Source organism: Gobius niger, assembly GCF_951799975.1.
Source record: "Gobius niger genome assembly, chromosome: 19".
NCBI classification, from domain to species: domain Eukaryota; kingdom Metazoa; phylum Chordata; class Actinopteri; order Gobiiformes; family Gobiidae; genus Gobius; species Gobius niger.
In genome coordinates this window covers 8,982,271-8,995,597 of record NC_136870.1, presented here as the reverse complement: position 1 = coordinate 8,995,597, position 13,327 = coordinate 8,982,271, and the positions used below count along the sequence as shown (strand labels likewise).

The window sequence follows — 13,327 nt, the reverse complement described above, 5'->3', positions numbered from 1 at the left end:
AAGACATGCAAGTCAATAACACAATGATTGGATCTAAGCCAGGGCTGGACTGGCAGAAAAAAAAATCGGCCCAGGACTTTTGGGTCACGACCGGCATATTGCATATTCAATGCGATTGTCAATAAAAGTCCCCAAAAAGACAAAAACATTCTAAGTCCTTTCAATGGAAACCAGAAGCTTTCCCAAACTGCGTGCACTGACGACGAGGGGCAAGAGGGCGAGTCACCTGACAACGCCCAACATGCACTTCTTTGCAAACATTTGTTTAAAATGTATAAAAACGGAGGTCTGAGGCTCTCTGGGTCCTGGAGGTTGTTATATTAAACTCTTTTCACTTATATTGGCAAATGTGATGTCAGGGGAATGAGTAATGTTATATCCGAAAGGCCCATTGCTCATTATATATGAGATTATCTGGGAGCCATGACTCATGACAGCGCCACCGGAGGGGTATAAAAAGCGACAGACACACCTGGTGGATGAGTTGTGTAATTGCATCCAACTAATTATCTGAACGTCAATGGAAGTTGCAGCTTCTATTGTGGGCCGTTGTGGTGCAGTACAAGCCTGTTGACTCATCTGGTCTGGCTGGCCCAAAAGTACGTCGGCCCATCGGGAAAACTCCCAGTGCTCCCGACGGCCAGTCGAGCCAAATGTACTTATTTCATTTTCAAAAAACATACTTCTATATTACTTTTTGCCATGCAGGCTAATCAGCTAATCTATTATATGTAGCGCATGTAGACTTTGCATATTCACACAAGAAAAGTGCCTTCATCTGGGGGATGGAGGAAGTGGGGATCACAGATATATATATGCTCTAGATGTCTTAAGGCAGAGTCACTTACGGCATAACGGGCGGCCATCTTGCCACAGGGAAGCAGCTCAAGTAAATGAGTGATCAGCACGAACACAAATCCCCATATCTCGCTCAAATTTTCACGGATTTACAAACGGTTTGGTTATTAACTTGGCTATAGTTCTGAATGGAACATGAAATATAGATTTTCTTTTTTTATTCATATTTATGCAGTGTCATACCTACATCAACAAACCAAACTGTTTAAAAATCGGTAGAAAATCTAGCTAATCTATTTAAAAGTACATGCCCCATAAAACAATGTTGTGAGTGAGCGAGCTCCCTGTGGCAAGATGGCCGCCGTGTGCGGGCGTCGCCCACCATTGGCCAGCAGCGCGAATGAGACATCTAGCCTTTACCCTAAATCTATGGTGGGGATGACTATTTACTAGCGCAGGGGCTAACAACCAGCTAGTAACGTTCTTCACATGTGCTGCAATGTAAATGCAAAAGTTTTTTCTATATGTTCGGTAATCGTTATTTTTGTTTTATTTGCATGTATTATAATGCTACATTCTTTTCAAGCTTGTTATGTTAATTAAAGCTATTTTATCATCAATAACATTTGAACATTATACTAAAGTTGTAGTTTTTTTTCTCTAATGGACAATGTCATAGAAAGACAAGTCTCTGGGATAAAACAGTAATCACTACTTAGGTTTTACGTTTAAGCCTTTTGTGTTGTATTTACGTTTTGTTGTGTTCGTTGCAGAATTGCATAAAAAAAAAAAAAAACAACAAAGCTCGGCCTATTTATGATCTTTTCGGCCTACTTTCGAACGACTGAATGATCGACCCTTTTACCTCGATGAGTTTGCGTTCGTAGCTCGCCGCCTGCTCCTCGATGTCTCCTATGCACTTGTTCTGCGGAGCGTGGGCCACCTCTTCGCCGTACCGCAACCCCGACAGCGCTGTGGGTGCGGAGAGAGAAACAAACAGTTAGACACACATATATAAAACTGGAAGGAAAAAAAAAAAAACTTCCACAATGTGACGGCCAATTATAACAACCGTGGGTTCCTGTTAATTATTCACTAGCAGAGTCGTCGGCGCCGCGTTTTGACACCTGCGGCGGGTTGATGCTTTTGTTTTCTGCTCCGAGAGAATAATTTGCAGGGAGAACTTGAAGCACATCTATATAATTTACGCATTACCAGTCGAGCGCGGGCCATAAATCTCCCAATTTATTCAATTTATAGAACAAAGAGGCGCGACCGAGTCAGGCACATGAGAACATTGAAGAGCATGCGATGAGCGTAAACATGGAAACAGCACAATATGGGGTTTGAAAGTAGGATGGAGGGACTTTCTATAGTGGGTTATTATGTCACGCTTTGGTTGTAAATTCTCCAAACGGCTGTGAACCTTGTCTTCTATCATCTCTGTCCTTTTCTCTAGGGTTGTTCCGATACATACAGACGGCATCTCGTCATAGAAGGGGGCGTGGCTTCGCTGAGGGGGAAAAGATCATCTTTTGTGAAACCCAATTTTCAATATGAACTTATTTATCACACATGAATTAAGTCAAGTCTAAATCAGGTCCATATGGATATTTTGTCACAGCAGTCGTAGCTAGTGTTAGCATGTAGCACGATGCTAGCACACACATTTATGTAATTATGGGCCATTGAACCGCTTTGCTCCTCTCCATGTCTTTTTGTCTTTATCGTGTAGAAAAGTATATCCATAATTCTGCATTTGTTGACGTAGTTTTTAAATAATTGGAGAAAGTTAAGATTTTTCTTTTCTTTATTTTCCCCTTCACTGTTTCAAACATGACCATATATGGGCGATTCCAGAGATGCCTTCTGTATCTATATGGTGGAAAATATGAGTTTCCCTGTTACCTCTGATGCCTTCATTTAGTTTTTAGAGTGATAGCAGAACTCTGGCAGTAAAAACAAATGGCAACTATACATTTATTCCTCCTACAATGAGAAACACACCAAACTTTATTGTCAAAAACTTCTTGCTAAACTATTACAAGTTCATTCCCCTTCACATGAATTCCATTCTTCATGAAAGCAAAAAGTATACACGAAATAGCATTGCATCTCCAGTGATAAACTAATACTTTCTCTTCCTTCTCTCGCAGCACTTGTTTTTTGTTTCTTTCTCAAATGAAGCTTATTGTTTCCTCGCGCGGCGGAGTAGCTGGCTAACCACTTCAACTCATTACGATGGCAGTGGCGCGCACATAAACGCAGGCTAATCGGGTTCGGGGCGCTTGCGTGAGGGCGGAAGGAAGAAGGGTGGCATTTTTCACCTCAGCCAAAGCGAATTATCGCTGCTCTATCACCTTCAGCGCACTCCGAGAAGAACGTCCCAACTTTAAAGAAAGAGAAAGAGGGATTGGGAAGATACAGATTCTTTAATGCGATAGTAAGACAGTGACAACGTGTGAAAGAGCTGCTTCTATACAGTTGATAAAGTTGCCAAAGTGTTACGGGGAAAATCTAGCAATACCATTTAAGAGAAGAAAAATGAACTATTTACTAAATAGAAGAATCAGATGTATTTTAGAACATCTTCACACGAGGTCTGAGCAAAACGGTTAGTCTGTCTTTCAAATGAGATATTTCGGTCGCAAAGAACATTGTTATTTTCCAGTTTCAATCATTCAAGTTGCAATTTTAATTCAATTGCAATTTATAGTGCAGCCAGAGGAAGTCATTTCTATTAATGTGAACAATGAAGCGCGGGGAAGATTAATTATCCCCAAAGAGCATGAAATGAAGGATGAGGCAATCCCAAAACATAAAAAAAATATATATATGGTTTTATTTTCAAATATATATATAATGTAAAAGGAAAAAAGGGCCACAGCAAAAGTTTGGGTCTCTGCAGAAGTAATAACTTGTAGAATTTTTCAATTTAGTATAAAGATTTTAGCCCTTTCTTCCTTTCTGAGCTGCCTTGCACGCACTGCTCTATCCACAGAACAATGTGAGGACAATGTGAAGGCTACAGCAAATCCTTCAGACTGCACTTTTAAGGTTTTCACAGATGGTGTGACGTTTTCCTCCAGAGTTTGTTTAAAATTTATTGAAACCATTCTTAGCCATCTGCTTTTTAACTTCCGCTTTTTCAAAGGTGGTGTAACGTTTTCCTCCTGAATTATTGGAAATGATTTGAATCCACGGAAAGGTTCCCTGTGCCATCGGCGGCAACACAACCTCATATCCACCCCCATGCTTGATAATTAATAGGTAGATTATCACAATTAGAAATGTAACTTCCAATCCAAAACTGAACCAAAACCCAAATGACACGACACGCTCTGCCACAAGGACAACCGTCGAGGCACTTTTCCTCCTCATACTAGACCAAATCTCTCCAATGCAGAGCCCAGATAGAAAGGCATTAGGAAGCTCCAGCAATCCCCCTTTCTTATCTGCAGCCCACCAACAGCACTGCAGTGTATCTCAGTCGGCAATGGAAAACTACTTCAACATATCAACTCTCTTAGATATACACACAAAGCGCCAGACACAAATATAGAGAGAATCTGAAATGAAAGGGGAACAATGGGGGAGATTGCTGACGGTAGATATTGAGCGACCAATTTGCCTCAGCTTAAGGTTTTTTTTTTTTTCTTCCCCCCCTTAACTTGGAATTGTGTAACTGTCAAAGTGAAAGGGCCTTAATAATGGAACATAGAGAGAGATGGGGAGAGGGAGTCATAGATACAAACCCGGGAAGGAACAGATGGTTAAAAAGTGTAATGTGTCGGCCGTGGAGCTTTGTGACGTCTCTGCTCTTCGGTAGCACTAGAGCAATTCTCAAACTACTTCAATCTGAAGGTCGCCGGCTGCGATATTATTTTTGTGCCCATTGGTCGGCCATGTCTTGTTCTAATGTGTGTCTTGTCAAGTAATGTTTTCGAGATTGATCGCAACGAAAGGACAAGGTAATCTCTCTCTCTCTCTCTCTCTCTGCAAACTAAATTATCCTGTCTCCACGGGGTCATAATCATAAAACTCTCCAGCCTAGACCTCTATGAACAAAGTTTTTGAAGGCTTATGGTTGCTTCAACTCATCGCTCTTGTGTGAGAAGAAGCCTCTGAAGATAGAGGCTCAATCAACCCTGTCCTGTCAATACTATTTGGAAAGTTTCCACCATGAAACCAGTGTAATCCATGGATTTGTTTAATGATTAAAGGGCCTATACAGAGTTTAAAAATGTTAAAATGAAGTATTTTCCTCCCCCTACATGTTTCAACAGTGTCCTAAGAATGAGCCCAGACATATTCACCACAACTGCCTCTGAAATCCTGCGCTGTCACTCAAAAAGGTGTTAATTCGGGTCCGAAGTGCCGTCATGCACGATAGAAGGTGCAGATACATGCATGACCTGAGGTGGCAGTAGTGAGTCTAAAATGGCTAACTTGCATCTAGCCCCTTTAATGACAGAGAATTTTATATGCACAGCACATTTCACACGCAAAGGTAGACAAATGTTGGCGCAGATGTACCCTCCGACCACCAACCAGTCACATGCCACTGACCCGGGACACTCCCTCACGGTCTCAGACGAGAATGGACATTCATTTGTAAGTTACTATCACGCTTCGTCAAGTGTCAGTGCTCCTTGACTTGTTGAAACTTTGCAAATGTTCAGTCAATCGTTTTATTCAGAGTTGTTCAATCCAGCTTTGTACTTTCACAGACCGCCATAGACTCTTGCAGAAGAACCGTTTCATTCCACGACATTATGAGCCCCATTGTGTTGTTGGATGTAGCCTGGCAAGCTGAAACGGTCACTGTGTACTAGCATTGGCAGTGAGTTCCCAACGATAACAAGACCCTCTCTGATACGGGCAAATAATAACCGGAATGAGAGAGTCTTCACACAAGCAGCTCATTTCAGCAACACTCGGCACGAAATGTCCAAACAGAAAAGCACAGTCGAGGAATTCATCAACTTTCAATTCCAAAAGCAAAATTGGTACAGGAGAGGAAGACACTGCGCGAATAAGATTTATGCATCGCTCCATAATTGAGACATAATAAACGAGCTCTTGTTGATAACATCTTAATTCCACATTTGAATTATGATCCATTATCCGACTAATCCAATATTAATGTGGGGAAATGAGAACAGGTGTGCAGTTTGGAGCAACAACAGTCACTGACAAAGAGTAAATTACGAAAGAAAACTCACAGCGTGACAGACTCTTATCTTCCAGATAAATATGGAGAAATCACCGGATCTGTTTTTTTAAGATAGTCTGTATTCCCCCCCAAAAACGTTTCCGCAGACCTTCCCTTCTATATTCAGGCTTTTACAACTACTTTAGACACATAAAGCAGTGAAACTAGGGTCTAGAAAATATTCCTGTTGAAGGCAAGGCAAGGCAAGTTTATTTGTAGAGCACAATTCATACACAAGGCAATTCAAAGTGCTTCACAGTTGAAAACAAATAGAATCAATAAAAACATCAAGATACAATGTTATGTAGAAATACAAAATGCCAACAGAGGGAGCACTCTTTCCTATTACTTAAAAATAAGTGAATGAATCTTTTTGATTTGATTATTTTCTTTTCTTTGATGTTCACAAGTTTCTCAAATAATCCTGCAGTTTTACCAGATGTGAAAAGGATGTAGACCTATATACAGACAGCAACTACTCTTTCACCTTGTATTACACAATTACAGTGTCACATTCTGACCACAAGATGTGAGAAGAAGCGAAACGTCCTCAACTCAACCAACCCAGTCGATGATTTGAGCTTCACTACGATACTTCCACAAATGCTGAATTAATGATGCATTTTAAATAAACACAGAACAGAGAATGCAAACCACGAGGCAAACGTTAGCAGCTACATGCTAACCAATAGTTGTTGTTTTTTTCCATTCTAGAACTAGATATTTCTGTTGCATTCCTACAGACCCGATTTTCACTCAGTTTTATTAGTGTGTGTTAACTATGCTTACAGTCTGCCAGAAAAATTGTGATATCTATAACAAACGGCCTCCCCCCTCGGCTAGGCCACGCCCCCTAATATGCTGCAATGCCGTTTGTATCTTTACCTCTTATAAAGCAGTAGACATGGGCGCTTGAGACTCGGACTTGGAATCGAGTCGCACTAAAGTCGCTATTTTTAGAGACTGACAGGCTCGTCCCATAAAGACTCGAGACTGGACTCGGAACCGTGGTCTGACTGAGACTCGTGAACGTTACGCGGCGCTTTGATTCCGATTTGATTCTCGATTCCGTGTTTTCCTTTCCGTCGGCCGCTCCCCCGTTTCCCCTGTGCTGTTTCTCTCACACATATGAATCTGGCAACCCAAAGTGTGGTGCTCATTCTGCTTTGTGATTGGATAAACGTCTCAAGTATCAGCAAAAACAATATTCGATTGGGACATTTTTATCATACATTTGGGTCATTTTGTATGAACCAACAAACTTCCATACTCTACCCTTAAGTTCACGACCTTTACACCTTTTAATACATTGTTTTCCCACTTCATGCTACAGCCTTTGCAACTCAGTATCTATAATCTGATCATGCGACCACTTAGAGCCATGAATGTGCGCCCCAGAAGCCCACGCTAATCAAAAGCGGCTATACGTTTGATAGAGGCTGGAACAGGCGGGCGGCGGCGGCTAACTCAATTAATGAGCGCTAATCACAGGCAATCTTCGTTCTATGATCAAAGCTCATTTCATGGCACTATCATTCAGATAGCGGCGTGTATGTGTGAAATGTGAGACCAAAAAAAAAAAAAAAAAAGAATCCTATTGCAGAGTGGTTTGTCCCCTGTGAGCATGGAGCAGAAGCACAGTTAGGTTTAGCGCAGAACAGAATGTACAGTGCTAATTCAGTTACAAAAGGACACGGAACCGACAGAGATGGTGCATTTTCAAGGCTTTTCATCATTAAGTTACATCTTTTCCAAAACATACAGTGTTGTTTTGCTTCAGAAACCCTTCAGCAAGTCTCGTTATTAGGACGCCAGCCCACACTCTGATATACGGTGCGTCACACAGACAAGGATGGCAAGCATGTATTGTTAAATAAACTACGAGCCAGAATAAAAACATAATATAGGACCTTTAAAGTCCAGACAGCTTCGCCATACTCATTCTAATCCTTTCAACACGCAACTTGCCTCCACTACAAAGCATTTCATTATTATATATAGCCGGGAACCACTGTTTTAAGCGCCTGAATGAAGCATACTATTGGACCTTCAAATTGTTTCAGCTCAGTATGTGTTTGAGAATTCAATTTAAATAATGGTTTGCTATTTTATTTTATCGTAACTAAAACCACCAGTCCAATTAACGTGAGAATGCTTGAAGGCAGCGGACGTGAGATTGACAGCTCACTGATGGTCATTAGAGTAGCAAGTAGCAGTAGCTTCAAAGGCACGTAGATGGAAGGCTTGTTGTTTTTACATCAAAGTGTAAACGGTTTTCCAAGGACATCTACATTACAATATATAGTAAGAATATTTGTCATACTGCATTACTTTAGAAACTGTGATCTCCTCTGCTTCCACATTATTAGGATGGTTGGATTTCTTTTAAACTGCCAGTATAAGGTTCTTCCTAACAGGTCCTAGGGGACGGGTCAGACAAAGAGCGGTTCAGAAGCCCCTTATGAGAGACCAACAGGCCCGGTTAGAACCATGAGGCCGTCCTTCTGTGGACCCACCACCTGCAGGAAGAGCCATAGGGGCTGGTGCAATGTGATATGGGCAGCTCCAACAACTGCCCCCACGACCCGGCAACGGACAAGTGGAAGTATAAGGTTCTTCCTATGCCAATTCGGGCCAAGTCTGTGAGACAGTGATATACATTTCCATTGTCGAATTGCACACAACAGAAGTTAAAACAGTTGTAAATACTCAAAAATACAATAAATATTGTCATTTTCTAAAAAAAAAATCGTGGATACGGACCCCCAGACCCCACTATTTAGTTTATGTGGACAACACCACCACTATTTGTACAAAGTTGTATTGGTTTCTTCACCATCAAATCTGTCCACACGTCTCTCCTTTCATTCATCATGCGTTAATAATCCGATTTAAAAGTATATCGTGCATGCGTGTATTTAAGGCAAAGCAACACATTTCCAAAGCTTCTTTAGCATTCCACAGTACACTGCAGTGCTGTGGTGTTTGCTCATGATTATCGCAGGAGTTCATTTGTGACATCAGGTGAACATGATTTTATTTGCAGAGCCCTTAATCAGCCTGTGTAATCAGGCAGTGGTTGATCTAATCTCACATGGTGCCTGTTTGGACAAATGTGGAACACTGTCCTCGGCAACGACCTCTGCACTCCATCGGGTCGGAGTTTTTGAGATGTTCACTTTTCCCTAATATACATATTTGAGCAGTAGTACAGTATATTAGCAAATCTTACAGTCAACAATGGAACAGCAGCAGTAAAGCTCTGGCGGGTGTTTTTACCTTTCGCTGCTCTGCGGAGGAGAGGTGAGCTGCTCCAATAGTTGCCATGAGATTCAAAGATTCAAAAAAATTAATGAATTACTCAAGACACGACTACAGGTACAACATTCTCGCAGGAAAGGATATTTTCATAACCCTCCGCAATCTCTAATCTATTGCAATTACTTGAAAACAAATGTCCCTAATCAGAACACGACGTACCGTTTTATGCCTTGATTTATCTGCCCATATGGCGGCTTTTCCTTCTTATACATATTGACTGTACATACATACCGCTTTTGATTTGAGTGATTGCTACGGCTCTCGTTTCAAAAGCCAATCAATACTGGGATTATGAGTAAGACCGCGATTTAATGAATATTAATAGCAACGTCCCAGGCATATAATTGCGAATGCACATAAACAGAGTAAGAGCAAGAAAATGGATTATGGAGCGCTCTTGTACACAATTAACGTGCACAAGAGCGCAACATTTAGCCTCGATTTACATGCTGTTCGGCAACGGAAACACTCGCATACTTTGTCTAAAGAGACGGAAGGACAGAACTGGGCGTAACCTGAGCCAGTGTCCTTTGAAAGTGAGCGACTTCATGTTTTAGTGCCTTTACGATTATATTGATTCACTAAGAAGTCGAACGTTTTGCTCTAATCTATACTTGATTGTTTACTTTTGAAATTTCACTCCCTCTCTATCCCTTTAAATGGCAAATTAATATTTTCGATGAATCTTTGAAACACAAAACGATCGCCATATTCCAAACAAACAGGATTGTCTGTAAACCTATTGTTTAAAAAGCACAAAGCCAGTTTCCATTTAGATTCCCTTCCTCAAAAACGCTTTAATAACACCGACTGCACCTGTTCGCATTCGCCGATAGCCGCCAATTTGCGGGGAACACGGCGCGACGTCACTCACCGGAGCGCTCGCATTCCGAGGGTAATAATGTGAAGCTGTGCATGAAATGGCGTCGTCTCCAGCCGCTCGTAAGTGTACGCACGCATGACCTTCTCAAAGTACAGTACGAGATCAATAGACCCGACAAGCGCGGGGGGAAAAAAGATGAAATTGACTCTATTGAAGGAGATATCGCCGACATTAATTGATTTGTGTGGTTATTAGGACATAGGGTTGGTTTAAAATGAACTCCTGACATTGCAGACCTTTATTGAAACACTGGCACAGCAAATGCGTGCTGTCAGGCCGTGAAGTGTTATTTGACACCCAGCTGAAGGTGGTAGGAATGCAAATGTTGTGAATTTTCAACATGAGAAGTTTTTCATGAGAATTATTGGTGAATTATGGGAATAAACAGGGAATTAACACAACTGAAGATTGCAGATGTAAAATGAAGAATAAACATTTCATTGGAAAGTTATACACTGAAATATCTATCAATATCTATCTGTCTTTTTTTTACCCCTGTGTTTTAAAGGAACAGGCCGTTCTTCCATACTGAGACATGTTCTTGCCTGAGCTTAGAGGAGTTGATACGTACATGTCTGGCCTTTGTGCGGCCCCGTGGAAGAGCTTGGTCGCTTCTAACTTGACCCCGTTTGGAGCTATAGGAATATACTGGGAGAGGCCAAATGCTAACAACATCTTTGGTCTTTTTGCGTGATGGAGGGCACACAGTTCTTCCATTCTGAGATATGTTCTTACCTGAGCTTAGACGAGTTGATGCCTACCTGTCTGGTCTTTGCCGTCAGTCATGCAAAACGACCAAAGATGTTGTTAGCATTTGGCCTCTCCCAATGTATTCCTATAGCTCCAAACGGAGGTGAAGTTGGAAGCTATCTCGCTCTTCCATGGGCACGCACAAAGACCAGACAGGTACGCATCAACTCGTCTAAGCTCAGATAAGAACATATCTTAGTATGGAATAACGGTGGCCTGTTCCTTTAAGAGGACAGTGTTTTAGGTTGTGGCCGATACAAAGAAGAGCTTTTGGAAAATGGAACAGACACATTCAGTGTTTTTTTTTCTATCTTTTATAGAAAGATAGAAATCATTGTAATACAGCTGTGCAGTATTACAATTTTATATTGTTTTAAAAGTCCATAATTTAGGTTTGTTCTATTTAATGCAGCTCTGTGTCAGACACAGGCCCCGCCGACTCCTCCTTATTAGTAACAGAATTAAGCAAAATGTTATGTTTTGACCTGACGATATGGTCCTCACATCCTCTTCTTGTGCGGAACTGGGATGTGACATCTCTCAAAGCATTTTTAATATTTTAAAATTCACAGCATTTCTGAGCTAAAGTTCCCACAGAAAGATTTCCTAGAGATTATCGGGAACTTTCTTGCCCCTTTGCAACCCTAATTCTGAAGCTACACCAGTTTCTCGTCTCGCTCATTTGACCATCTTCCCCTCTCGGACTCTCCTCCTCTCTCCCCTCTCTGAGCAGCGGTGTGTCCAAACTAATTGAGCTTTTTCGAAAGTCAATCTAATTGCTTTAAGGTTGTTGTGCTAATAGGTGGTGCCGTTAAAGGGCACCTCACCCATTAACATCCTCCTTAATCACACACCATTTTCAGTGACGAGAGCTTTCTGCTGGCCATGTACAGGATCAGCAATGAGCAAGGTTCAACTGCTCAGATCGCCAACACTGACCAAACAACTGCATAATCTGAATAATAATAAAGAAGTGTATTCAGATCAGCAACGCTTTCTTTGGGCACATAATGCTGCTTAAAATGTAGCACTTATCCAATGGGAAGCTCTTATCTATTTTGTAAAGTAAAGTCAAAGTTGTTTTTTTTGACTGTGCTCTTTTATTAAAGCTCCAAGCACATAATGTTCAACCGCTGATTTTCTGACAAAAATGGGAAAAGTACAGACTCTCTGACAAATAAGACGGTGTAGCCGTCATGCCTTCCGTGGATCACCCACCGCTTTCGCAACGAGCTAACACTCACTGCGCCGCCAGTCCGACAGAAAGTACAAGAGCTGCAAAAATGTTCTGAAGGAGTAGTTCATTATAGTGCCGACTGACGTTTGAAGTGTTCAAATTTACATTATATTGAGAGAAAATGGAGCCTGAAGGAACAAAGTTATGCACTGTGCAAATTGGCATGAGAAGGTTTGTGAGAAAAGAAGGACTAATCATGTTTTAATTTTCAGGTTCTGCCTGAAGTCATTATAAAAGGCCGAAATTTTGTAGGGAAAACATCTATTGAAACATGCAAAGTAATTATTTACTTCGATGCCTAAACAGTGAATGGCAGTTGGTGGTTGGAGAGTAAGTCAGTCTCGCCTGTTACCTCCACCTAATATGGAGTGAATTGAAGAAAGTTTACCCTTTAGCAGGCTCAATTAAAGGAACAGGCCACTGTTTTTCATTCTGAGATATGTTCTTACCTGAGCTTAGACGAGTTGATAAGTACCTGTCTGGTCTTTGTGCCCGTGGAAGAGCGTGGTAGCTTCCAACTTCACCCCCATTTGGAGCTATAGGAATATGCTCGCACAAAGACCAGACAGGTACGCATCAACTCGTCTAAGCTCAGGTAAGAACATATCTCACTATGTAAACGGTGGCCTATTCCTTTTAGGGATGCACCGATACCGATACCAGTATTGGGTATCGGGCCGATACCACAGGCTTGTACTCGTACTCATTCATGAGGTCCCGATACCAGAAACCGATACCATTTGACGTGCGGCCAGTGCTCCTACGAGGCGCAGCTCTCAGCTGAGGAGAGAAAATAGCAACAAACTGGAGAATTGTTTAGTGTAAATACAATAATCCACATAGAGCTGACTTTATTACAGACTGCGCTCTCTAAATCAGAGTCTGTGCTGGATTTAACCAGAGCTTAATGTTGTTAGTGCTGCAGCGTCTGCAGTGTTTACAACATACAGGCTAACGTTGCTAACTCGCGGCTAGCAGTTTTGGTCATTCTGACGCCGTTTTATGCCCAGGGGTTTATGCATCTGAAAAACTAACCCAGCAACTAAAAAGTCCTCAGAAAATCCAAACTAAAGACATACAGCATGTTTATATTGAGTGAAAATGAGCTGCAGCAGAACAATGA

At 41.5% G+C, this 13,327-nt stretch overlaps 1 protein-coding gene across 1 annotated transcript in view; it reads right to left on the bottom strand.

Annotated features, from left to right (window-relative positions):
• Positions 1 to 13,327, bottom strand: part of snx29 (sorting nexin 29) — a 151,284-nt gene that overhangs the window by 84,488 nt on the left and 53,469 nt on the right. The window contains exon 15 of the mRNA XM_079577454.1: positions 1,664 to 1,770. Coding sequence (XP_079433580.1) covers positions 1,664 to 1,770 — 107 coding nt within the window. The remainder of the gene's footprint in view (positions 1 to 1,663; positions 1,771 to 13,327) is intronic.